The sequence below is a fragment of the Trichechus manatus genome, unplaced genomic scaffold, assembly GCF_000243295.1.
Source record: "Trichechus manatus latirostris isolate Lorelei unplaced genomic scaffold, TriManLat1.0 scaffold00016, whole genome shotgun sequence".
Taxonomy (NCBI): Eukaryota; Metazoa; Chordata; class Mammalia; order Sirenia; family Trichechidae; genus Trichechus; species Trichechus manatus.
In genome coordinates, this window is record NW_004443952.1 from 23,092,285 (window position 1) to 23,118,908 (window position 26,624).

General features: G+C 42.1%; 2 protein-coding genes across 6 annotated transcripts in view; one reads left to right on the forward strand and one right to left on the reverse strand.

Annotated features, from left to right (window-relative positions):
- The window catches only part of NCBP1 (nuclear cap binding protein subunit 1), a 48,817-nt gene extending 46,301 nt beyond the window's left edge, over nucleotides 1-2,516 (reverse strand). For 2 of the 4 annotated variants that reach the window (XM_004372240.3, XM_023727479.1), the window contains exon 1: nucleotides 2,360-2,516. In XM_004372240.3, the coding sequence (XP_004372297.1) occupies nucleotides 2,360-2,393 (34 nt within the window). In that variant the 5' untranslated portion in view covers nucleotides 2,394-2,516. Of the gene's footprint in view, nucleotides 1-2,322 lie in introns of all 4 variants that reach the window. The other 2 variants (XM_023727480.1, XM_023727478.1) reach the window with 2 other exon arrangements.
- A 278-nt stretch (nucleotides 2,517-2,794) lies between these two features.
- Nucleotides 2,795-25,826, forward strand: TSTD2 (thiosulfate sulfurtransferase like domain containing 2). Of its 2 annotated transcripts, XM_023727485.1 has the most exons (10): nucleotides 2,890-3,021; nucleotides 7,727-7,941; nucleotides 9,194-9,507; nucleotides 10,986-11,106; nucleotides 16,013-16,138; nucleotides 17,018-17,123; nucleotides 21,431-21,549; nucleotides 22,054-22,212; nucleotides 22,789-22,927; nucleotides 24,954-25,826. In XM_023727485.1, exons 2-10 carry the CDS (start codon nucleotides 7,777-7,779, stop codon nucleotides 25,250-25,252), a joined length of 1,548 nt encoding a protein of 515 aa, XP_023583253.1. In that variant the 5' UTR covers nucleotides 2,890-3,021; nucleotides 7,727-7,776; the 3' UTR covers nucleotides 25,253-25,826. The 2 variants fall into 2 exon arrangements, with proteins under 2 accessions (XP_023583252.1, XP_023583253.1); XM_023727484.1 differs by lacking the exon at nucleotides 24,954-25,826 and having other exon boundaries at nucleotides 2,795-2,893; nucleotides 22,789-23,026.
- The last annotated feature ends 798 nt before the right edge of the window (nucleotides 25,827-26,624 follow it).

Consider the following 26,624-nt stretch of genomic DNA (forward strand, 5'->3'; position numbering starts at 1 on the left):
CCCGGCTACCACCAATGACCGCCCTGACAGGGAACACAACAGAGAGTCCCTGATGGAGCAGGGGAAGGGCGGGATGCAGAACTCAAATTCTAGTAAAAAGACCAGACTTAATGGTCTGACTGAGACTGGAGAAACCCCAGAAGGCATGGCCCGCGGACTCTGTCAACCCAGAATTAAAACAATTCCCGAGGCCAACTCTTCAGACAAAGATTGGACTGGACTGTGGGACATAAAATGATACTCGTCAAGACTGTGCTTCTTAGCGCAAGTAAATCCATGAGACTAAATGAGCAGCTTCTGTCTGGAGGTGAGATGAGAAGGCAGAGAGGGTTAGGAGCTGGTTGAATGGACATGGGAAATGAGGGGTGGAAAGGGGGAGTGCGCTGTCACAATATAGGGAAAGCAATTAGGGTGACATAACAATGTTTATATAAATTTTTGTATGAGAGACTAACTTGAACTGTAAACTTTCACTTAAACTACAATAAAAAAAAAGAAGCATTCAAAATACTTGATTCAAATCACTGTTTAAGGTAAACTCTGATATAATCATTACCCATATGGTGGCAATTTACAAAAGTCCCCAATTTGAAGTATTATCAAAGAGGAACTATAAATTGTCCCTCCACTACTAAATCATCTACCACGGTAAATTTTGCTTAATTAATTCCTTATTTTACTTCTCTTTGTCTTTATCTACTTTGAGGTTCTTGCAGCAAGGCTCAAAGTACAGTTATCTAGCTGCCAGCCAGTGTTAAAAAGAAGTAACATCACTGAATTATAAACTTATTTTCCCTCCCTTTTAGGGGTATCATAGAAGGGAGAGGGAGAAGAAATGGCAGAGAAAAGCATGAGAAGAACAAAGAAGATGGGAAGAACCAGAGTCACGTTCTCTAACCCCTAAGTGATGACTTCAAACATAATATTTTTGGACTAGTCAAAGTATACAAAAATTGTATTTTTTGTGCCCTGTATGTTATACAAGAAGCCTCCATATGTTAAAATCAAAGCATGCAGCACAGTAACACCTGTGTAATGAAGTGAGCCCTGAAGTTTAGCTGGTATCTAGGCACTTCTTGCTGTGTCTCCATGTTAATTACACTGTCTCTGTACCCTTGAGTGTCTGATGAGGCTGGACTAGAATATCCTCTCAAGGCATGCCTTAGTAGAAATCTGGTGTTTCATATTTGTGATTCTGTCCTCACCACTAACTGCCCCAATATTCAAGGAGAAAATGTACTCATAAAAATTTTTCTTCTGTATTTTTCCTTACATTGGGGGCATCTGTCACTGTTTATCACCACTTAAGCATTAACAAAGTTTTTTTTTTTTTTTAAAAATGAGCCATTTGTTACATGAATTATCTCATTTAACCCTCACAAAAACCAGAAGAGGTAAATAGCACTGCTCATATTTTACAGATTAAGGGTGAAAGAGATTATACAACTTGGGCAAGATCCCAAAGTAAATGGAGGGGTCTAGCTTGTAATCTACACCCTCCAATTCCAAAGCCTTGCCTCTAAACCATTACTGTACACTCTCTTCAGCGAATAATGCACTAAAATATTAATAACAGACTTAACCTTAAGTGTTACTTTTTTTTTTTTTTTGGTGGATATGTGTTCTTGACTGATTTTTTTTGTTGTTTTTTCACTAGCAAAATTATTAAGTTTTTATGAGGGCCACATTATGATCTCCATAAGCACAACAGCCCAAACGAAGATGGGAACCCCAGATCTAAATCTCCAGGAGCTCTCCTGCTAGTTTTCCAGCACTCGACGAAAATACGTTTACGGCCAGTTTAAAATCTACCGCAATACTATGCATCTGCATATTAGTAAGCGACCTCTTGGGAGAAGACACAAAATCTCTTCCCTGCAGCTTGAAAGAAGACAAATCAACGGATGTACAGTACGGGAGCAGAGCTCTGACTGCAATTCACCAGATCTTTCAGTCACTGCTTTGTTCCTTTTCTTCGGTAAAGTCTTGAGAGAGCTATTTTCAGATGCAGCTTTGAGGGTCAAAACGAGACCCTGCTACCAGTGGGTACCCGCTCTCTAAGAGACGGCAGCACAGACGTGGTGTCGAGGGCCAAATTCTGAACAGTCCCTAGAGACCAGGGGTGACAAGCCTCATTTCCCCACGATCGGCCGACGACTTAAGGCGCTGGGGCTGGCACGAAGCAGTCGCTTTCCCGAATCCGCCAGGCCACACCCTCGCTCCGCCATCCTCCGTGGCTCCGCGAACGCTGCCGGGAGAGAAGGGCTTCCCGTCCCTTCCCTCGAGACCCGAAGGCCAAGAAAGTCAAACCTCGGTTCCCACCTGGGCGCTGTTTGGCGGCCAGGCTCTGGGCACTCACCATCATTCTCGTCGCTGTGCCGCCGCCGCGACATGCCGCACGCCGGTGCACTTTAGAGCCGAGACGCCGGGCAGGAAGCGCGGCAGGAACCGTCCAGCAGCCGGCGGCGCGAGGACAGCGACAAGGAGCGTGGACCGCCGGCGCGCAGGCGCACTCGTTAGCTCCGGCTCCCGGAAGCGCAAGGAGGAGGGTCGGCGGAGATGGCTCGGCGGGCTCGGCTCCGGGAAAGACGGCGTAAGGAGGCTAACCAGGCCGCGGACGTGTGGTCGGCACGCAACCGGCCCCCTCAGCCTTACCCCGCCTTTCGGCTGCTTCCTCCTCCCGCCTGTCGCTCTGTGTCCTTCCGGGGCCACGGAGAGAGTGCATCCGCTTCAGCCAGTCAGAGCCCACCGGCCGTAAGCCACGCTTGGAGGCGGCGGGCGGCCTGGGAATGACTTTCTAGTCTCAGCCTCAGCTTCAGCCCCGCCCCCGGGTCCTCGCAATGGTTTTCCCGGCGGCCCTTTCGCTAACGGCCACTAAGACTTCCGGAGCGAGGTGACGTCCAAGCGTTCGGTCCTACGTAAACACAGAACCCTGGTTGTAGGTTCCAAGTGCAGTAAGTGACAATTGCTAGGCGGGCACAATTCAGTGAAGAAAGACCCAAGAATAGATCGGACTGGCGGGTACGTGGTCATCTTACCCCCACTTCCCGTCTTTTGCCTCGGGAAAGCTGGGCGGACAGGTTGGGCCGGGCCCACCTTGCGTCGTGGGGCTGGGATGGGAGCCGCGCCGGCCTGGGATGGGAGCGACGCTGCACGTGTCGCCCCCTGCGATGGGAGGACCGGCCCTGACGCGAGCCTCCTGTTCCGGGGGTTACCCTCTGGCTGTCATCTTACCTCTCACCTCTACGAGTTGTTAGTTTCAGAAGGAACAAGTTGATTGTTTTAGTATCGTTTTTAATAGCTATTGACGACTTTGTGTATATGAACATCTCCAGCCCTGATGTCTCTCTGAGCATCACACCTGCTTATCTAACTGCCTCGTCCATGGTCATCTGAAATTTCACAGTCTAAAATAGAACTCTTGTTTTATCCTCCTGGCCTAACCTGTTCCTCCTTCCCCATTTCAGTAAATGGCACCATCCATCCGGTTGCTTAATCAAAAAATCTAGGCTGGAGTCATTCTTGAATCCTTTTTTTCCTTCACTTCTGCATAACTGGCTCTACTTCCAAAACAAATCCAGAATTGGTCCACATTTCTCCACTCCTGCCATTTTTTCTCCATTTGCTTCCCTGATGAATGTCATAACCTGACTGACCTCTCTGAGTCTTTCTTTTCCTGCAATCTTTTACCCACACAGCAGCCGGAAGGATATTCTTAAAATGTATATCAGACCATGCTACTTCTTTGTGTAAAACTCTCCAGTTACTTTCCATTGCAAACTTCAAACCATGGCATACACTCTTCTACCTTCTCATCACAGTGCTTCAACCACCCTGGCTTCCTGTTTGTTCAGTAAGTCAAGCTTGGCCTCACTTCTTTTTCCTTTGCTGGAGGTCTCTGCTCGTAAATCTTTGTGTGGCTAACTTCTTGTCATTTAGGTTTCAGCTCAAACACCAGGTCCTTAGTGAGGTCTTCCCTGGCTACCTAATATAAATTTGCTGGCCCTGCCACCAGGTCATGCATTGCAGTTTTATTTCATTCATTCATTCATTCAACAAATACTGTATTTAGCACCTCCTGTGTACCAGACATCGTCCCAGGGTGGTGCAAATGGTTAATGAGCTCGGCTGCTAACTGAAGGATTGGAGGTTTGAGTCCACCCAGATGTACCTTAGAAGAAAGGCCTGGTGATTTAATTCTGAAAAATCAGCCATTTAAAACTTTATGGAGCACAGTTCTACTCTGACATTTATGGGGTTGCCATGAGTCAGAGTCAACTTGATGACAACTGGTTTGGTTTGGTTTATGTACCACAAACTGTTCTAGATGCTGACAATATAGTAGCAAGCAAAGGAAAACCCCGGTTGTCTTGGAGCTGAAATTCTAATGACCCATTTAGGAATTGGCAAAAAGACCAGTGCAGTCTGAATAGGGAGCAAGGAGAGAATAGTATAAAAATAAGATCAGAGAGGTAGTGGGAGAGAGGGGTATGGCAAGGTCTTTGGACTTTATCTAAATAAATGGAGAAGCCTTTCAGGGTAATCTTACTTATTTTTTTATAGGTATCACTGGCTGCTACAGTAGGAGGGCGTTAGGGTGTTGCAATAATTCAGGCAAGAAATGGTGGTGACTTGAACTAGGGTGGTAGTGAAGGTGGTGAGAAATGGTCTGATCTGATTATATTTCAAAAGCAAAGCGGATAGGATTTTCTGAGGGACTGGATGATAGTGTGAGAGAATAAGGAATCAAGGATCATCCCAAAGGTTTTTTGCCTGAGTAACAGGAAGAATAGGATTGTCTTTTACTGAGGTAAGGAAGACTGGGGAATAGCAGGTTTGGATTGGGAGAAGTACATTAAGAGTTCAGCTTTGAACAGTTGCATTTGAAAAGCCTGTTAGACATCCAGCTGAAGCTATCCAGTAGACAGTTGAATATATGTATTTGGAGTTCAAGAGAGAGGTACAGGCTAGAGATATAAATTTGGGGTCGTTTGATGTGTAGTACAAGTCAAAAAACTCGTTGCCATCAAGTTGATTCTGACTCATTGCGACCTTATGGGACAGAGTAGAACTGCCCCATAGTGTTTCCAAGGAGCAGCTGGTAGTTTCAAACTGTTGATCTTTTGGTTAGTAGCTGAGCTTTTAACCACTGTGCCACTAAGGTCGCAATGTATAATATACTGAATATAAATTTTCCTTTATTTTTGGTTGTTTCCCTTTCTTTTCCTTCTTTTTTTAGTGGATATATTTACAGAAGTAGAGAAAATTATATAATGAACCCTCATGTACTCATCACCCAACTTCAGTAATTATCAACTCATGGCCAGTCTGGTTTCACCTGTATTATGTGCTCTTCCCCCTCAACCTCCTCAATTATTTTGAAGCAAGTGTAGTGTTTAAGGCCTTGCCACTACATGAGATCACCTAGGGAGTGAGTATAGATAGATCAGTTCAACATTTAGAGGTTGGGACAATTAGGAGGATCCAGCAAAGGAAACTGAGGAGTGGCTCTTATCACTATCTGGTATTCATGTTGATCTATCTATTTATTAATATTTTGTTGTTTTAGGTGAAAGTTTACCAAGAAAATTAGTTTCCCATTCAATTAACTGCACACAAAGTGTTCCATGACATTGGTTGCAATCCCCACACAGTGTCAATACTCTCCCCGTTTCTGCCCTGTGCTGCCTGTTCCTTTCATCTGGTTTTCCTACCCCTTCCTCCTTTCTCATCTTTGCTTTTGGGCAAACGTTGTCCTTTTGGTCAAATATAATTGTTTATTCTATGGAGCACATTCTTTTCGGGTGTTATTGTTTACTTTATAGGCCCATCTGTTGCTTGGCTGGAAGGTAGTTTCCCGGAATGACTGCATTTGCAAGTCAGAGGGGTGTCTTAGGGCCATAGTCTCAGGGATCTGATGTTTATTTGTTTACTTATTTAGTGTCTTTTGCCGCTTTCTAAACTATAAACTCCAAGTAAGAACCTTGACTTTTTTATTCAGAGCTTCATCTCCAGCACAGCTGGATGCACGGGAGAATCTCCACAAATAATAGTTAAAGTATATAAATGAATGAAAATAAATAAGGTGGTAACTGAAAGAGATCATTTTGGGGTGGTGGGAAAGGCATTTGCGAAGCTCTTGAACCAGGAGAGAGCAAGGCTTGCTCGCGGACTTAGGCCAAGTCCAGTGTGGCCGAGCAGCCTGCATGAGGGAGCGCGTTGCCTGAGATGAGCCTAAAGAGGTAGGGTAACTGTTTCAGGCTTTCTGAGGAAGGAGTAGCACTGGGGTGGCAGAAGACTTTGTGAAAGAGGTGACATTTGAGCTGGATCTTGATATAAGTGGTTAGTATTTGGGTAGAAGAATGGAGAAGCAAGTGAGGGAAACAAAGAGGCAGAAACCATAAAAGTTGTAACGAACGTGGCATATGAGTGAAATGGTGAAGAGACCAGTTGAAAGACTAGATCAAATACAAGACAGGTTGGGAAAGAAAACTGGGTGCATGAAGTGGGATCAGAGTGTGCAATCTGCCCCAGCTGATTTTTAGAGTAATCAAATTTTTAATGTTAAATTTAAAATACAGCATTCAATTAAGTTGAAATATTCATTGAGCCCTAGTATGTGCCAGACACTTCACATATTCTTTTCTAATCCTCACTACAGTCATACAAGGTAGATACTGTTACCCTGTTATACAGATTAGAGGATTAAAACTCAAAGACATTAAATAGCTTGCCCAAGTTCACATAGCTGCAACCAGCTGTGCCACAATCCGAAGCCCATGCTTTTCCCAGTGCTTCAAGTTGCCTCTCAGTGTCACCTGTAACGTATGTTATATGAAAGACAGAATGTGGTGTGTTGATTGTATTGTGTCCATTTTCATAAGATTTGACCACAGTAGCAATTTTGATATTTATTCTGGCTCATTAAAATGGAGCTCTATTAGTAGCTATTTCTTCCAAAGAAAGGAGTTTGCACAGCTCAGAAATTAAACCAAAACACACTGCCGTCAAGTCGATTCTGACTCATAACAATCCTATAGGGCAGAGTAGAACTGCCCCATACGATTTCCAAGGATGTGAATCTTGATGGAAGCAGACTGCCACACCTTTCTTCTGTGGGGCGACTGATGGTTTCAAACTGCCAGCTTTTTGGTTGGTAGCCAAGTGCTTTAGCCACTGTGCCAGTAGGGCTCCTGCTCAGAAATTAGGGGGCAAAAAACAACAGTGTTCATAACTGAACATACTAGCACACTGCTTGGTTGATTGTGGTTGTTCCTAGTGCTTTTCTGGTGTCATTTACCCTGTAATCCAAGTTTCTGCTTAAATGCTATTGCCTCAGAAAGGCTTTTCCTGCCCTCTGTGCTTAAAAGAGCCTCTCCATCCCTCTCTGTCTCCTTACTCTGCTTATGTGTCTTCATAGCCCTTTTCACCTTATACCTTGTCATCAGTTTATTCATTTGTTTACCTTATATCTCTCCCCACTGGAATGTGAACTCTAAGAAAGGCAGAGACTACTTCTGTTTCATTCACAGCTGTATCCCCAGTGTCTAGAGCAGTACCTGGCATATAGTAGTGCTAAATAAATATTTATTGGACAAACAGGCAGATGAATGGATAGCTTGGACTACAGGGCCCATGCTCATTTGCATGATTGATTAACTTCAGGTTTACTTCAGGAAGTAATCAAAGCCTTTGACATTGCTGTTTTCCCTTGCTTACATCCTAGGAGGTAGTTCATTGAAAGGAATCTCTGCCCCACTGCTGCAACCAAACCAGATGCCTTCTTCCACTTCACCAGACCGAGAAGATGACCTGGAGGCCTGTGTTTTAAGATTTTCGGACCTGGATTTAAAAGACACAGGTCTTATCGATCCCAGTAGCCATCTTAAAGCGCAGTTAGATCACAGTACAAAGAAGAAATACTCCTTTGGAAAGAAAAAGGTAAAACTACTGTTGATGGTTCATAATCATGTAAATATAGTTAATGCAGGTACATCTAGAAATAGCTCATCAAGTTTGCCGTCCAGGAACTGGAGAGCTAGTAAGACTAGCCACGCTCAAGGTAAGGCCTAGTCATTAACCAGTAATGTTAATTCATTGCCAGACAAAGGAGAATCACGGACAAGATGTGACCCTGGTACAGGTATGGCACAGTGCTTGAGGAAGCCAGATTCTAGACAGATAAGACTAGATTCCTTTCCACACCCAGGTTTATGGGGGGAATCCCAGGAACCCAGGAGACCTGGTCACGAGCACAACAGGTAGGCAATAGGCAGTTGCCATCTAGTGAAGTGACCAAACTTGAAACTGTTCCTAAACCCTACTGATAGTGAGGTAAGACTTCTGATCTGGTCCCCGTTGGTGGGGCTCCATTGGTTGAGAGAGAAGGACAGAGCATCCCAGAATGCCACACACATAGTACAGCTGGGGTTGGGTTATGATTAGGGTGGTAATGATGTTGCTCTCTTTGCCTTTTATCCTTTTTGTCAGAGACCATCTATTCTTCATTGACATGGAGCCAATAAAAGGTAGTTTTGCAGGAGAGGCCAGTAGATTGGAAGTCACAAAAAACGAAGTCTCAGTGGCATTTCCTCAGTCAAGTCATTTTCCTTCCTTGGAACCTCAGGTTCTCCACTGTTAAGAAAGGGGGGTTTCAGTCAAGGATTAGATAGTGAAAGTTTAAAAACAATTCAGTAGAAGAGGGAGGCTAGAGTAGGGCATTTCACATATGGGGAATAGCAGGAGTACAGACAGGTAAATGAAAACAGTGAGGAGTCCAGGTTAGGACACGTGTCAGGTATGTGTGGAGGAAGAGAATCGGTAAGTCGGGAGAGGGGCCAGCTGTGGAAAGTCAGTATTGAAGTTCTGATGCTATACCTTTTTCCAGTAATAGCGTGTGTGCTGCTGCTGAAAGCAACACAATGTCAGACTGTATTATGTAGATATTCCAGTGTGATGCATAGGCTTGCATTATTCTCCATAATGTAAAACTCAATTTTAACTTTTCTAATAATCTCTTCTAAAGCTTAGTAGTAAGAGAATTGTTCCTCTCTCAGGGAATTTTTCTATAAAATAGTAGAACATAAAGCTAGAAACTCCTGTAGAAAGATAATATAAGGGATTTCACTGAGACTTTCATTAGCCTTAGACCTAAGCCTATTTAACAGTGACATTACTTGAAATGTAATTGCAGGCATTTGCTCTTTTCGTCAAAACCAAGGAAGTACCAGCATCTGCCTTTGAATGTAAAGAAAAATGGTGGAAGTGTTGTCAACAACTATTTAAGGACAAGATCGGCATCCATAGACATGTGGCAACACAGCATGCTGATGAAATTTGTCACCAGACTGCTTCTATTTTAAAGCAGCTGGCTGTGACATTAAGCTCTTCAAAGAGTCTTAAGTCTTCAGACAAAAGGGACCTTCTGAAAGAGTACCTCACTCATGACCATGACGTGTCTGCTTGGCTTCCTGATACAAGCTGCTTTAGTCCCGATAAGCTGATAGGGTAAGGTTTTCATTCTGTATTTTTGGTTTGATTTTAAAAGAGTTTTCCAACTATATAGAGATACCACTACCCACATACCGAAATGACTAAAATAAAAAAAACTGACTCCACCAAATGTGGGTGAGGAGGTGGAGTAGCTGAAACTCCCACTCATTGCTGGTGAGAATGTAAAATGGTACAACCACTTTGGAAAAGTGGTTGGCAGTTTCTTTTAAAGTTTATCATACATCTTCCCTATGGCCCACTTCTGGGTATCTAACCAAGAGAAATACAAACGTATGTCCACGAAAAGCTTTGTCCAGGTATGTTCATAATAGCTTTAATCATAATAACCAAAAACAATAACAGCTGCAAATGCCCATCAACAAGAGAATGAATAAACTGTGGTGTAGTCATACAAGAATACTGCCCAGCAGTATAAAAGCTAGAACTTCTGATACATAGACATAGGTGTGGGTGGATCGCAAAGAAAGAAGCCAGACAAAGAGTACTTACTTTCTGTTTTTATTTATGTGAAGTTCTAGAACAGGCAAAACTCATCTATGATGATAGAATGCAGAACAGTGGTTGCTTCTGGAGGGTCTCGGGGGGTTGACTGGGAATGTGAGAGACGGAACTTCTTGAGGAGATGGAAATGTTCTAAGTTTTGTGAGAAGCATGAGTTACATAGGTATATGCATGTGTCAAAAGCATACACTTAAGATCTGTGCATTTCACTTGTAAATTATGCCTCAATTAAAGATTTTTTAAATAAATAAATGGGGTAGGTAAAAACTAACCAAAAGGGGAGGGAGGCCTTTCTGTGTTAGATCCCATCATCTGTTTAAAGTCAGATGGTTTCAGATAGATGTACCCAGGCGAATGCATTATTTATCAGGATTTGTTGAGGAATGTAGTGTTCCACATAGTGAATTCTTCAGATAGCAGCCAAATGCAGCTTACCTTTTAAAGTACCTAAATTTTCTTTGTTTTAACTTTTTAAAAAAAACTGCAGTTTCAAACTGCATTATATTCTCACATTTCCTAAACAAAGTGTAGTGAATGTAATTGAACTTTTTTTTTTTTTTTTTTTTTTTTTGTGGTTTAATGCCATCAGTATGATCATAAGTAGGATGCTGGGGTATAAAAATTTGCTCTTTTACTAATAAACCTCAAACTGTTACTATTCTGCTACCTCTCTTGTCTCTCCTAATGCTAGATCCAAACCCTATGTATTAGTTGTCTATTGCTGTGTAACAAATTAACCCAAACTTAGAAGCTTAAAACAACAGACATTATTTCATAGTTTCTGCGGGTCAGGATCCAGGAGCAGCTTAGCTGGGTGGATTTGGCTCAGGGTCTCACAGGGCTGCAGTTATCTCAGTGCTCGGGAGCAAACACAGCAGTTGCTTCCAGAAGCTACCTGGATACGCTTTATGAATTGTGGCATCCTTAAGCCAGATTTCAAATGCTCTTTCCCTCTGGTTTTCTCTTTGTAGTGGCCAGGGCATTGATGAAGGGGAGGTGCTACTTTATTACTGCTACTGTGACCTAGAGGATCCCCATTGGATCTGTGCCTGGCAGACAGCTCTGTGTCGGCATCTGCATCTCACGGGCAAGGTAACACCTCTCTTACCTCATCCTCCATGAGGCTCATCTTGCCTCCCAAACTTGGATTATGGAGGTTATACTCATTCAAAAAGGATTCTCTGTTGGGTTCTTAGAAATTAGGGAAATCCCACAGGGCATTTAAGGAGAATACTGAACAGTTGGAAACCTTTTCTGTAGAGGGCTAGATAGTAAATATTTTAGGCTTTGCAGGCCATATGGTTTCTGTTACAACTACTCAACACTGTCATTTTATCATGAAATTATGTAATTTTTTGCTGTGTACGTAAAAGAATAGGTAGTGCTATGTTCCAGTAAAACTATGTACAAAAACAGATGTAGTTTGCCAACTTAACTAGAAAAGCATTTTACAAAACTATACATACAAGTATGATTCCAAGTTGCTTCTTATTTTTCTTAGAACATGCCAGGGTCTTCTACCATCTCAGGGTGTTGACATTTGCTGTTCCCTTTCACTCAACCCTCACTTCAGATTTCTGCTTAGATGTCATCTCCTCAGAACTCTAACCTAATGTAGTCCTCTCTCCAACCATCATCACCCCCCTTCCCCTGCTTTTTTTTAAAAATAATATTGTGTTTTTGGAGAAGGTTTACACAGCAGTTTAGATTCCCATTCAACAATTTCTACACAAGTTGTTCAGTGACATTGGTTACATTCTTCACAACGTGTGAACATTCTCATTATTTCCATTCTGGTGGTACTGTTTCCGTTGATCTAGTTTCTCTGCCCCCTTACATTCTCTTTGTTGTTTTAAAGTAATTGTTGATTATTTGGAGCCCTGGTGGCACAGTGGTTAAGAGTTCAGCTGCTAACCAGATGGTTGGCAGTTTGAATCCACCAGCTGCTTCTTGGAAACCCTATGGGGCAGTTCTACTCTGTCCTATAGGGTCGCTATGCGTTGGAATTGACTTGACAGCAATGCGTTTGGTTTGCTTTTGGTTGACTGTTTTGTCTCCTATAGGTGATTTTTTTTAAGGCGCATAGTACTTGTGGGTGATATTCATTATTTTTTGAGTCAGTTAGTTAGCTACGAGGTGACCTCAGGGGTTAGTTTCGGTTCAGGTTTTGAAGAGTATCTCGGGAATAGTCTCCGGGAGTTATCCAGTCTCAACCAGTCCAGTATTCTGTGGTTTTTTTGTTGTCAGCAATTTGAGGTTCTGTTCCAAAATTTTTCTCCCATTCTATCAGGGCCCATCTATAGTGGCCTTGATTAGAACAGTCGGTATGGTAGCTAGGCACCATCTTGTTCTTCTGGTCTCAGGGTACATGAGGCCATGGTTCATGTAGACTGTTTGTCCTGTAGATTAGTTTCTTCTTTGAGTCTTTGGTTTCCTTCTTTCTCTTTTGCTCTGGACGAGTAGAGACCAATAATTGTATCTTAGATGGCCACTTGTAAGCTCTTAAGACCCCAGACACTACTCACCAAACTAGGATGTAGAACACTTTATGAACTATATTACGCCAATTGACCATCCTCTGCCTTTTTTTTTCTCCTGAAGAATTTATCACTAATTGAAAATATAACATTTGTTTACTTCTTTATAATCTGTTTCCCTTACAGCTTCATGAGGACAGAAACTTGGTCTTAATTAATTGATGTAGTCTCAGTGCTACAACAGTGCTTAGCAAATAATAGACACTCAATAAACATATGTGGAATGTTGAATAAAGGAATGAATGCATGTTGGTAACAAAACCATAAGTATACTGTGTGTATGTAAGTGTATGTATGAAGATACCAAAATGTTAATAATGGTTATCTCTGCCTTATAGGATTATGGATAATTTTTATTTTCTTTTTGTTTTTATTTTTCTAAAATATTCTCCATGATTTTATATGTAAACTTAATGTCTGTATATATGTAATCATCAAGGACATTTTGGTGTATGGGTATATATAGTATAGTATGTATACATACATACATACAAATGTTATTATTTTAATTTAAATCATAAAGAAATACACTAGATTCCCTCTGAGACCCCCTCTGGTTCTGGCATTGTACTATCTTATACCTAATATTTTCCACACATGTCCCAGGTTTTAATTTCCTGAGGCAGCCAATTGATCAGACAGTATGGTTTCAAACACGCATGTTTTCTAAAGATGGTAACAGAAAACTTCATTTACCTCACTTAGTCCGTCACCAAGTCCTGCCATTTCTACGTACAAAATATCCCTTGGCTCCACTTCTCTCCTCTACTTCACCAGCCTAGGCCAAGCCACTACTGTCTTAGCTAGTCCCTTGCAGGAGCTTCCAAACTACTCTCTGTTCTTCTATCCTTGCCCACCACCTGTCTAATCCATTCTCCATACAGCAGCCAGAATGATCTTAAAAGAGAAATAAAATCATATTGACCCCCTGCTGAAAATCTTCCAATGGCTGTCCAGCACATTCAGAGTGAAACCCAAAATCTTTAACAAGCCCTGAAGTTCCTGCATGATTTTGCCACTTCCTACTTTTTCAGCTGATCTGCTGCCAGCCTTCGCTAATTACACTCCAGCAACATGGTCTTTCATTTTCTGAAACCCACCAAGTTCTTTTCTGCCTTTGGGTCTTTTTACGTCAGCACCCTCTTCAAGGAACTCCCATACCCATTCCGTTTCTCCTAATTTTTACTCAGGCTTCAGTTTTCAATTTTAATGTGACTTCCTCAAAGGGGCTTTCCTGACTCTTCAGTCTAAATTCATTTTTCCCATTATGTTCTCTCAATATTACCTTGTAGTATTTTTTTTTTTTTAAAGCACTTGTCATTTTGTAAATTTTGTCTTAATATCTGTGATTTCTATTAGTCTGTAAACTCCAAGAGGGCAAGAACTCTTAACACAATTCCTGGTACATAGTTTAAAACAAAAAAAAAGTAAACATTTGTGGAATGAATATTACCATCTGTATTCAGAGAACTTTATGCCTTGAAACATGGTTATGCTCATGGTAAATCTGAATATGCAAAATATGAAATCAGTCCCTTTTCTGGGTTTAAGTGGCAGATTTTTATCCTTGGCCCAGTCCAAGAGATGAACTAGCAGTGAAGGTCCCCAGCACAAGGTGGCAGCACCTGCTTGGAGCTCGGGTCCAAATTCCCAGACTTCAATAATATGTGCCCAGTTTACTGATATAGTTTTCTGATGGTAGGAGATTTGGTAGAATATTGACACCTAGGTAGGGGAAAGGAGAACCTGAAAATTCAGGAATTACAGAGAGAAGCTTGTGATCCCTATTGCTGTCCATTCCCTACTGCCTCAAGGAATTTCAGGGGACCATTGGAGGCTTTGGTATAAAGGAAAAATTACAGGATTTGAAGCCAGAAGGATATAGTTTTAAATATAGTTCTACCACCTACCAACTGTGTGGCCTTAGGATAGTTACTTCACTTCTCTGATCCTCCGTTTTCTTTTATGTAAAATAGGGATTAAAGAATTGTAAAGCTCCTTTCTCATAGTAGGTGCTCAACAAATGATTACTATTACTATTCTCCATTTCTAAGGTATAAGGCCTTTCTCACCAAGAGCTACTGTAAAGTAATTCTGTTGAAGAATCCTAGGGATTGAAAGTCTAGTGTGCAGAGATGTTCTGCCCTCATTATGTAGGAAGTAGATGTGTTTGTCTTTTATTTGTGTTCTGAGATTTAAAAAATAATATAGGAACAGATCTACTCTACTCAAAAGACAGTTGCATAGAAGTATGTATCTCTTTGTCATAGCCTGCCAGTCAGAAACAATGTCAGAGTGGGTTTCCTGACCCTTATACGGGTTCAGTTCTATTTTTCTATATGAAAACAAAAAAAAAAAACCTGTTGCCTTCGAGTCGGTTTCGACTCACCAGACCCCATGTGTTACAGAGCAGAACTGCCCCCATAGAGTTTCCTTGGCTAATCTTTACAGAAGATTGCCAGGCCTTTCTTCTGAGAAACCTTAAATTGCTTCTTTTTTCAGAGAATGTCATGATACCACACAATGCTGTACTTTAGCACTTTTCTCTAGAGAGCTCAGTTCCCTGAAGAGATGATCCATCTTTAAACTTAGCCAAAGGATTTTATAGCACCAAAACAATCAACTTGCAGGGCTGCCAGGGCATGGCCACTTAAGGCAGGCTTGTGACTCAGGCTCTAATGCCCCCTTATTAAAGCATTTCAAAGAGAATACAGGGTTTAAGAAGTCAAAGATCTCCAGAAGTGAATACACATTCATTCATCCAACAAGTATGTGTTGAGTACCTACTATGTGGCCGGCACTGTTCTAGGATTGGGTGTGCAACAGTGAACAAAGCAGACACATACCCCTCCAGGAACTTGCATTCCAGTGGAAAGATTTTCAGTGGGCTTTCCCCCAAACACTGCAGAGATGTACTCACACGCATTCCCAGCCCTCATATTTGCTCTGTGCTTTAGGACTTGGGTAATACTTCCTCAGCAGTTTTCTCTTTGCTGGTGGTCTTTTATCCCTATTTTTTTCAAAATAAAGAAATTGAGGTTTAAAGAAATGAATTTTTCAGGGCCACATGGGAAGTAAGTGGCCAAGCTGAATTTTGATCCTAGATCTGCTGACTTCTGTGGAGGACTCTCTTCTACCTGGATTTAGGTAGAGCTCAAATTCACTTCTTTGGCCATTGGATAACTTGAACTTTCATAGCAAATGGGGCTTTCTAGAAGTTTCGTTCATTCACTTTCTTGTTCAGCATACAATACCTCATTTGTACTGGCCCTATGGATAGTGCCATTTTAGAAAATGGCACTTTATTCAGTCTTTATTCGGTCTCATTTTGGTGTCCATAGCAGTGTGTTTACATTTCCTGTTAGACTCATTGACACACATGAGCCTGTTGTTCTGCCATAGAAAGATGACTAAGCTAAGAATGGGCCCTCTTCCCTCTCTCTCACCACCCTATATCTCAGGTTCGAATTGCTACAGAAGGAATCAATGGGACAGTTGGTGGAAGCAAATTGGCCACCAAACTCTATGTGGAAGTCATGCTTTCCTGTCCATTGTTTAAGGATTATCTTTGTAAGGACGATTTTAAGGTAAGAGAAATAGAAAATAAAATGCATCTAGAGTTGTCTGCTGCTGCCTTGGTGCCTCTAGGTTTTTGAAGAGGAGGTTACAGTAGAGAAATAAACAGTACCAGGTAAATGCCCTTTCCCCATTATGTTATGAGACAAGGCAAACATAGAAGGAACATGGGGCCAGATACCTGGAATGCTCATCCCAGTTCTTCCACTGAGTCACCATGTGACCTTGGGCAAGTTAGTGGCTTCTCTGTACCTCAGTCTCCCTTCGTATAAAATAAGGACCTTGTAGCTTACACACCCTAGGACTCTAAAACTGGGGCATATTTCCTCACTTGAGAGACCACCTGGCTGTTTCAGGGAATCACTACATTAGTAGTAAACTTGGAATTACGAGACAGCAAGCACTTCATACCACATGGGGGAATGAGGCTGTTGCTTTCATAGCTAAGCTGTTTTGTTTGAGTGACTTTCTGCTTTATCATGATAGATGATACATAGAGCATAATAGATAAAATATCAAATAGATGATGGAAACACCTTGCTAATGTTAATGCTGGTGACAATAGGAAAAAAAAAGCTGGGCCATAATCACATGTTAGAATTGCTCAGTGGTATTTCAGTTTTATAAATGCTTATAGCTATAGAAACAGCTTTTCTATTTAATATTCCTGCAGATGGTAGGTACGCAATGAATATTTATTAATATTGAATGATCTGAACATTCTAGCCTTAGTCCCCTTTTCCCATTGAGTAGTTGTTCCTAATTTGAGGTTTCTTAAGAGTACAACTACCATTATTACAGAACAAGCCATAATTCTTGTATTTTCACTTGTCTTATGCCTGGGGATGGGAGAAGAAGACTGGTTTCTGTTTTTGTTTCTCATTGGCTAGACCAGCAAAGGAGGAGCTCACTGTTTTCCAGAATTGCGTGTTGGTGTATTTGAAGAAATCGTGCCTATGGGGATTAGCCCCAATATGATCTCCTACAAGAAGCCTGGTATGTCTGCTTTTAGAAGAATTGTGCTTTTCTTCATAGGGACAAAACTTAATAGAGAGACAAATGAGAGAATTTACACCCTGATCAGCAAGAGTCATAATGAATCCTGTCTTTGAAATAGCTGTGGGTTGGCCAATACTTGGTCCCATTCAGTGCTTAAATTGGTTCTCTTTGGTGCTGTGGTAATTGAAGACTCCCCAAAAGAATGACCTTAGTTGTTCTTGTTGATGATAGTTTCAAGAAGTTGTTTTCTCTTTTCAAAGATATCAATTTGGGAAGTGTATAATTATTACTTGTCAGTAGTTCTTCAGCAGAATAGAACACACAGGCTTTTTGCTACAGGAATTAAGTGGCTTTTGACACCTAAGCAGTTTGTTTCCAAGTGCTCTAGAATATTCCCTCACCCTCACCCTATGGTTACTATGGAGGATGAAAGACGTTTGCTTTGTGGAGGTTATATTTTTTAAATACTTTTTACTGTGCAAATTTTCAAACAAAAAAAGAGGAGAAAATAGTACAGTGAACTCCCATGTACTTATCACTCAACTTCAGCAATTACCAATTCATGACCAACTTCTTTCATCTATACCCCTACCAACTTCCGCTGTTCTGGATTATTTTGAAGGAAATCACCAATATCATGTCATTTCATGTATGAATATCTTAGTAGATATTGCTATAAGATATTCTTTTAAAAAAAAAAAACTGTGAAACCATTATTAAATCTAAAACATTTTTAGCAGTAATTCTTCAAAATTATCAAGTATCCATTCAGTCTTCAAAATTTCCAGTTCTCATAGTGTTTTATAAAAGTTTGTTTTTATTAGCATTCAAATATAGTCCCTGCATTGTAATTCATTGATACATCTCCTTAAGTCTCTTTTGACTTATAGATTACCCTCCCATCTTTTTTTTTCCCCTGCAGTTTATTTATTTATTTGTAATTTTTTTTTTTATTGTACTTTAGATGAAGGCTTACAGAACAAATAGTTTCTCATTAAACAGTCAGTACACATATTATTTTATGACTAGTTAACAACCCCACGACACGTCAACACTCTCCCTTCTCAACCTTGGAGGAACTTTTTTTTTTGGTGAGAATATACATAGCCAAAGTTACACCATTTCCAAAGTTTCTACATGTACAATTCAGTGACATCGATTACGTTCTTCCAGTTGTGCTGCTATTCTCCATATCCTTTTCCAAATTATTTCATTCCATTATCTTCAACTCACTGTCCCCAGGCTTCCCATCAAACCTTTTGAGTTGCTGTTGTCAGTTTGATCTCACATAGATAATTCTTTTTTTTTTAATATAACTTAGATGAAGATTTACAGAATAGTTCTCATTAAACAGTTAATAGACATATTGCCCTATGACAATGGTTAACAACCCCACAACATATCAACACTGTCCCTTCTCAACCTTGGGTTCCCTATCACCAGCTTTCCTGTCCCCTCCTGCCTTCAAGTCCTCATCCCTGGACTGCTGTGCCTCATTAGTCCCATTTTTTTTATGAGGCTGTCTAATCCCCTGCTGAACGGTAAACCTCAGGAGTGACTTCACTACTGAGCTAAAAGGGTGTCCGGGGGCCATACTCTCGGGATTTCTTCAGTCTGTCAGGCCAGTAAATCTGGTCTTTTTTTGTGAGTTAGAATTTTGTTCTACATCTTTCTCCAGCTCTATCCAGGGCCCTCTGTTGTGATCCCAGTCAGAACAGTCAGTGGTGGTAGTCAGGCACCATGTAGCTGTACTGGGCTCAGTCTGGTGGAGGCCGTGGTAGCTGCAGTCCATTAGTCCTTTGGACTAATCTTTTCCTTGTATCTTGTTCTCTTCATTCTCCCTTGCTCCCTCCCAACTGGGTGAGACCAGTGGAGTATCTTAGATGGCTGCTCACAGGCTTTTGAGATGCCAGATGCTACTCACCAAGGTAGAATGTAGAACATTGTCCTTATAAACTGTGTTATGCCAGTTGAGCTAGATGTTCCCCATGCAGTTTATTTTTTGAAGGAACTGGGTCATTCGGCTGTAGAGTTTCCCACAATCTGGTTTATGCTGATTGTATCTCCATGATGTTGTTTAACTTCTTCCTCTGTCCTCTGTATTTTGTGTAAATTGGTAGTTAGATTTAGAGCAACACTGTGCAATAGGAATATAATGTGAGCCACACATGTAATTTTAAATTTTCTAGTAGCCACATTTAAAAAAGTATAGTGAAATTAATTTTAATAATATACTTTAACACAATATATCCATCATATTATCATTTCAACATATGATCAATATAAAAGTTATTATTGAGATAGTTTATATATATTTTTTCCATACTAAGTCTTTGAAATCCAGTATGTATGTTACCCTTTTATAGCACAACTCAATTTGGACTAGCCACGTTTCAAGTGCTTGGTAGCCACATGTGGCAACTGGCTACCATACTAGATAGCCCAGATCTAGAGACTTGATGAGATTCAGGTTTGATTTTGTTCCTGCTTTTCCTTTTTTCTGTTTTTGTTGTTTTTACAAGACAACTTCTTAAGTAGTATCATCTTCTTTCATTAGGAGGCACATAGGTCTAATTGACTGTCAGTTTTTAATATGTAAATATTTTTAAAAGGCTAAGAATTAAGCCAGAGGTAAATGGGAGTAAGATACAAGCATCTGGAAGAAGAGACTCATACATGAGGAGGTAAGGGCCAAGAAGAGCTGTGTCTGCCTTGTGTCCCAATCTTAGCAAGAGGTGGTATGACTACAGACAGCTCTTCTTGCGTGCTACAGGACATTGCTCAGGACATTAGTGGAGAGCAGGCTCCAGGCAGTGCTGTACTGCTTTCATTTGTGCCAGGTTGTTTAAGGGGCTTCTCTTAATTTAGCATCGCTGTCCAATCAGGCTTCAAGGGCAGTAGAGCAGCAGTATTAATAGCCACAGTGAGGAACAGGTTCCCTGTGAGCAGAGTTTTAGCAGATTTTCCATCCTTCTCATTGTATTTTTGACCCTCCCTTTTCACCCCCAAAGGAGCCCTGGTGGCACAGTGGTTAAGCGCTTGGCTGCCAACCAAAAAATCAGCAGTTTGAACCCAGCAGCCACTCCATGGGAGAAAGATGTGCCCATCTGCTTCTGTAAAGATTTATAGCCTTGGAAACCCTATGGGGGCAGTTCTACTGTGTCCCGCAGGGTGGCCATGAGTTGGAATCAATTCGACAGCAGTGGGTTTGGTTTGGTTTTCACCCCTACTATTGGGTGTCCATTTAATTATGTGTCAGTAACTTACATAGAATCTGGCCTCATAACATTCTTCCTACAATCCTAGGTTGGGCAGGCGGGAATCTAGATTCCTTGGCTGTTCTTTAGCCCCGTCTAGGTACTGAGTAGTTTCAGGTGGTTGTTGGGATTCATCCCTGAGCAGAGTGAGGTTCCTTTGGTGCTGTGAATTGTGAATGGTGACTGAAGTTACTAGAGCCCCCACCCGTGAGGTTGGGTAACCCTACACTGCTAAATTCACCAGAAGTTTCCCACAATTTACTGAGATGTCTGGACCCCCAAAGGTATGGGAATATTTCTATCCTGGGGAGTTGAGGCAAAGAACCTCACCAGATTTAGGGCCCCCCTTTTAGTCCCCTTGTATTTTACTGATCTTCTGCATCTGCTTTTTCTCCTCAATCTTGTAGCTTTTTCATCCTTCTTTTTTCTCTTCTTTCTCTGTATTATTTCTGCTGCCTACCCCTCCTACCCTCTTCTCTTTTCCTTATTCACATAAACATAGAACCTTCTTCTTATCTCTCCGTATTTTTAAAAATTATATTTCAGCTTTATTCCATAGTTTTATGCCCACACCTGCATACACCAAGGTTTTTAGCCTTGAACTTGGGCTCGACCTTTGTATAGAACAGTTTACAAGGCCTTTGGTCAAGCACATACCTGCCCAGGCTCCTTCATGTACAGTGACAATAGAACAGTGGCCATTTCCTGACCCACTAGTGACCATACAATGGACCAGCAAACCCATATGACAATTTGTCTGGTTGAGCCAAGTATAAGGATGCAAAATTCTTTGACTCGTTTATTTCTAAACTACCGGGTCTCCGTGGTGTTCCTCTTGGGAGGACGGAGACTGAGGGTACCTGGAATTACTGAATTATTTCATCATGACCATCAAATAGTGTTATTTTCAGACATACTTGTCGTTTATGAAGAGAAAAGGTTTAGGTGGATACAAACAAGGCACAATGTAAATCATCAGGTTAGTCCAATTTTGATTTTCTTTTTTTTTGCTGTTTTTCTTAACATAATTTTTTGGCTTGATTTTAGGAATCCATTTATCCCCAGGTGAATTTCATAAAGAAGTGGAAAAGTTTTTAACTCTGGCAAGTCAAGAACAAAGTGATACTATCCTACTGGACTGCAGAAATTTCTATGAAAGCAAAATAGTAAGTATGAACCAGGCTTGAGTTCAGTGAAATGGTAGGTCTCCCCCTCCGCACAGCATGGCATGTTTCCCAAGGGGAAGCTGTGTGTGCCCGCCTGTCATTAGATCACGTGAGTCTCCTCCCAGTACTCAGTTTCAGAGAAAACCCAAACCTTTGAACTTAGGGTCTGGTGAGAAAGTGTGAATTACAAACACCTTGGCACATGATGTACTTTTTGGCTCCCATGAGCCTACCCTTGACATGTGTAGCTGATTAAGGGTCTTGTAAAGTCTGCTTTGGGCAGCCTTTCCAGTTTGCCTGAAAACTCTGGGAAGGTGACCCACAGCCCACCCATCCTTGTTTGTAAGTTCCAGATCTTGAAGTTGAAAGGTAGAGTAATGAGAACAGCCACTAACAAGTGCTTCCTGGCCAAGATGGGGGTTGTTTGTTTGACACAGGAGGAAGCTTTGTCCCTGCCAGGTATATTTTTCTGATAATTCTGCTGCTGCTGCTCCTCTGTTGTAGGGACGATTCCAGGGCTGCTTAGCCCCAGACATCAGGAAATTCAGTTACTTCCCTAGCTACGTTGACAAAAACCTAGAGCTTTTCAGAGATAAGAGGGTGCTGATGTACTGCACTGGGGGCATTCGTTGTGAGCGGGGTTCAGCCTACCTCAAAGCCAAGGTGAGTCGTGGAGCCGTGGAACCCTCCACCAACAGCATGAGAGGAACTTTCCGTCCCCTACCTCCACACCCTCCCGCACCCCCGCCAGCCAGAGGATTTATTTTCTCCTTGTATGGGTCCAGCATAGAGTCTTTAAGTACGAAACCTGAGGTTCTTAAATTTCAAGATGTGAAAAGCACTTAACAGTCTTAAAGACTCATCAAGTATAAAAAGGAAAGATTAGTTAACATCTCTCTGCCCCTAATCCTTTTGCTTGATCCCGAGAAGAGCAAACTCAGTGACATTACAAATCCCAACAGGTGTCTTCCTATATTTAGGGGACAGCAAAAATAGTTGGGCTTCCCAGGATCTAGAAGGTGAAGGCCCTGCCTGCTGTCATCACCCATCCCCCTAGCAGGCAGGGTCTGGCCAGTTGTTTCCTTGACCTCCTTGGTCAGCACTTCCTCAGGGTCTCGCTGCGGGGACCAGGAGCCCTGCTGATAGGAGAGGCAGGGAATCCTCCACTCCTCCGTGGAGCTTCTTCCTTGTCTCTGCTTGTCTCTCCCAATGTCCTTTTTTTTTTTTCCCCACACATAGGGAGTGTGCAAGGAAGTGTTCCAGCTCAAAGGTGGCATCCACAAGTACCTGGAAGAGTTTCCTGATGGTTTTTACAAAGGGAAGTTGTTTGTTTTTGATGAACGCTATGCCCTTTCCTACAATAGTGACGTAGTGTCAGGTGGGTCAGCACAGAACCAGAACCCAAACTGATAATCAGACATTCTCTGTATTAACCATTCTAAAGAAACTATACAGGGAAGGCAGGCCAGTACTCATAGCTGAAGAATAAAGCAGAGACAAGAAGTACGTAGTATCCAGATTTTCCCAGCAGAACTGGAGATAAAACAGTGGAGCAGACAGAGCCCCGGACTAGGACTCCAGGGGCCTGGGTTGGAATCCTGGCTTTGCCTTTACTGGCTGGGATGTTGAGCAAGTCCTTTAAAATGGCGATCATCTCACTTGCCCTGTCTACCTGCTAGGAGCTGAACTAATAGTCTAAATCAGGGGTCTTAACCCGGGGTCAGAATATAGAAATAGGGAGGTCTGTGAATTTGGATGGGAAAATAATCATATCTTTATTTTCTATATAACCCCTCGCTAAAATGTAGTATTTCCTTCAGTTACGAATGTTACAAAAAACCAGTCATGTTAGATATACCTTCGACTTTGTCATCAATAGAAATCACAGTATTTTCATATCATATTACAGTTACTGCATATATCTCAAAATAGCATTTACACTCATCATTGCTTCAAAATTGAAATAGTTATTAGACCTAGCACCGAGTCTTATTTAATGTGTTAATAAAGAAGCACATATTTTACTGTCTCACAAATTTCAAAAATATTTTGATGTTTTGTATTTCTATATAATTTATTTCCACTGTAATTCTGTATATTTTATTTTATGCATTTAAAACCATTTTTCTAAGATGGAGCCCATAGGCTTCACCAGACTGCCATATACATCCATGGCACATAAAAGGGTAAGAGCCCCTAGTTTAGATGGTTTGTGGACAGACATCATATGTACATTTGAAGGGTGGGTGGTATATTCTAAGGTGGAACTGAATCTAGGGCCAAGGCCAGAAGCAGGAGTGGCCACAGGAAGCCTGTGGTTTGACTACGGTGTTGAGTCTACACTGAAGTGTGGTACAGATGAGGGCAGTCGGTAAAAGAAGAAGGATGGAAATCATCCTTAAGAAAAGTGGCCCTCACCCCTTCCCTATATGCCACAGTTTGGAACTGAAATGGTCACAAGCAGTCAACACTAGTGACTGTTGCAATTTTCTAGAATTCCTATTATCAGGGACTAAGAGTAAGTTATCAGTCAGACAATGAATAAGATGTGTTTGATTGTTCTCTCCCCTTCCTTCTTGATCTTTTTATTTGCTTTAATGGTCTTGTATTTGTTTCTCTTGACTGAAGCTATTTCAGACCTGTGTTGGAGTTAGTTGCAGTATAAATTATAAATAAGTAGGAAGAGTAGATTTGACAGATTTTGCAGAAGTAATATTGGCAGGACTTAATGGGTGCCTGCATGTGAATGTGAAGGGGAAGAGAAGGCCCAAAGGTAGCTTAGGTCAGCAAGGTAAGGAGATTTGAAGAAGGTGTTATCAATGGTAACTGGAAGTCAGCAGGGAAAAACAGGCTAAGAAGGGAGATGATGTGCGTTTTTGGAATTAGGTGGTCAAGTGTCCTAGCAACAGCAGGAAAGTCTCAGGCTTAGGGAACAGGGTAAGTGAGATGTGACCTGCAGAGGTTGAATGTAGATACGGGATCACCTATATTCTGGTATGTTGCCGCCTCCTGGAAAAGGGAATGATCTAAAGGAAGAAGACCATTTAACAAGGGGTGGTTATGCCAGCTTTGGAATAGCTAATGAGAGAGAAACGTTAATACCTTTGTTCAGGGAAAAGAAAAATGGGTCAGTGGATGCTGGAATCATAAAGAAAATTCCCAGAAGCACCAGTCCCCTCTTAAAAAAAATAAATAAAGTTGCAGGGGCCGGGGGGTGGTGGCGCATATTTTTGTTGGAAGACAGGAGACTTACTACTTAGAAATTTCCCCAGGCCCAACAGGATGTATTAGATTCTGGCGAGCTAAGAGTTACATTTGGGAACTGGAGAAGTTCCTGTCTACATGTGTGTGCGCGCGCGCATGTGCGCACATGCTTTTAATAAAGTCTTTTCTTGCTTTTCCAGAATGTTCATACTGTGGAGTCCAGTGGGACCAGTATAAACTCTGTTCAACTCCCCAGTGCTGCCAACTTGTTTTGTCTTGCCCTGCCTGCCAAGGACAAGGGTTCACAGCCTGTTGTGTCACATGTCAGGACAAAGGGAGTAGGCAGGCTTCAAGCCCAGCACAGAACAGCTTTAAAGAGGAATGTGAGTGTACGGCCCGACGGCCACGCATACCCAGGGAACTTTCACTGCAGGCACGACTCCTTGTGAACAGAGAGCCAGGGTCTGATCTTGGTGAGGAAGTGCATTTGCTTATGTGAGCAGCACCTTCAGCATTTTCCCCAGTCCTTCACAAAGCTAGGTTTGGGGCAACCATGTGTAGGAGAATATCAAGGCTGCAGCAACAGAGAAATGGAGAACTTCAGTACTGGCTAATGCCACCAGGGCCCACTGGTCACCATATTGGGCACCTACACTTCACAGGGGGAAGGAAGAGGAGGAGGGGAGAGGGAGTTGGGTGCTATCTGACCACTTGCCTGAGATATTTTGACTCAGAAGATACTAGAGCACAGTAAAATGGTGAGTTGTGTGGGATCCCATAGCTGCTGAGGGATAGAGTCTTGAGCCTGGTGACCATGTCCTGCCCTTTCTCTGCTATATAACAGGGCTGTTGGTAGACATTACTCTTGTCATCAAACCTGTCAGTCCTAGTATCAGAAATGTGAAAGCTGTGACCCTGGGAGTGGACTTCTCTGAACCAGGCCACTTAAGTCATCTGCCACCCAGCCCTGCCTCCATCTTGTTCTGACAACCTGAGAGCATCTAGACCAGGGGTCTAGACCATGGCATTTGGCCCACTTCCTGTTTTTGTAAATAAAGTTTTATTGGAACAAAGCCACACCCATTCTATTCCTTTACATATGCTCTACGGGTGCTTTTGCACTACAATAGCTGAACTGAGTAGTTGCAGCAGAGATTGTGTGGCGCGCAATGTCTAAAATATTTACTATTTGGCCCTTTACAGAAAAAGTTTGCCAACCTCTGATCTAGACCAACAGCTTATCTGATGGAGCAGATGTCCTTAAAGATGAGGCCCACCTTTACTCTTTATTGATTTGTTTTCTCTAAGAGGTTTTTCCCAGTAGTCCCTGCTTCTCCCAGCACCCTCACTGTTAGCTTTTTTGTGTTCTCTTTGATAGATTCAAATAAGGCTCGATGACGCTGACATTTGGGCAGCAGTTTTTAGATCAGCACATAGGATATAAGAAGACACATTCTTAGTGAGGTCATTCAGCACTGCTGTGGTGGCTGCCCAGCCTTTTGGCCAGCATGGCGGGCACTTTTACCTAAAGGGCATGTCCCTATGCCACCAGTTCCAAGAAATACATACACAGCCACGCACAGACCAACAGATTTAATGTTATGTTGCAGTTTCCAGTGATGCAGAATGCAGCTGCAATTGTGTTTCAAGGAGAAGCCAGTGGGAATGGCCCTCCCTGCAGAATGGTGCCACTCCCAGGCCCACTTGCAGCCTCAGTCGACCCTCTTCCATAGTGGTGAGGCCTGGCTCCATCTCTGGTTACCCTGTAGTGTCCATGCCATTACAGTTCAGTGCACAGGATTTTCCCTTTCTCATCGAAAGCCTTTTTGCTCAGTGCTCTGCAGCTTAGTCTGTGCTCATCAGCTCTGTGG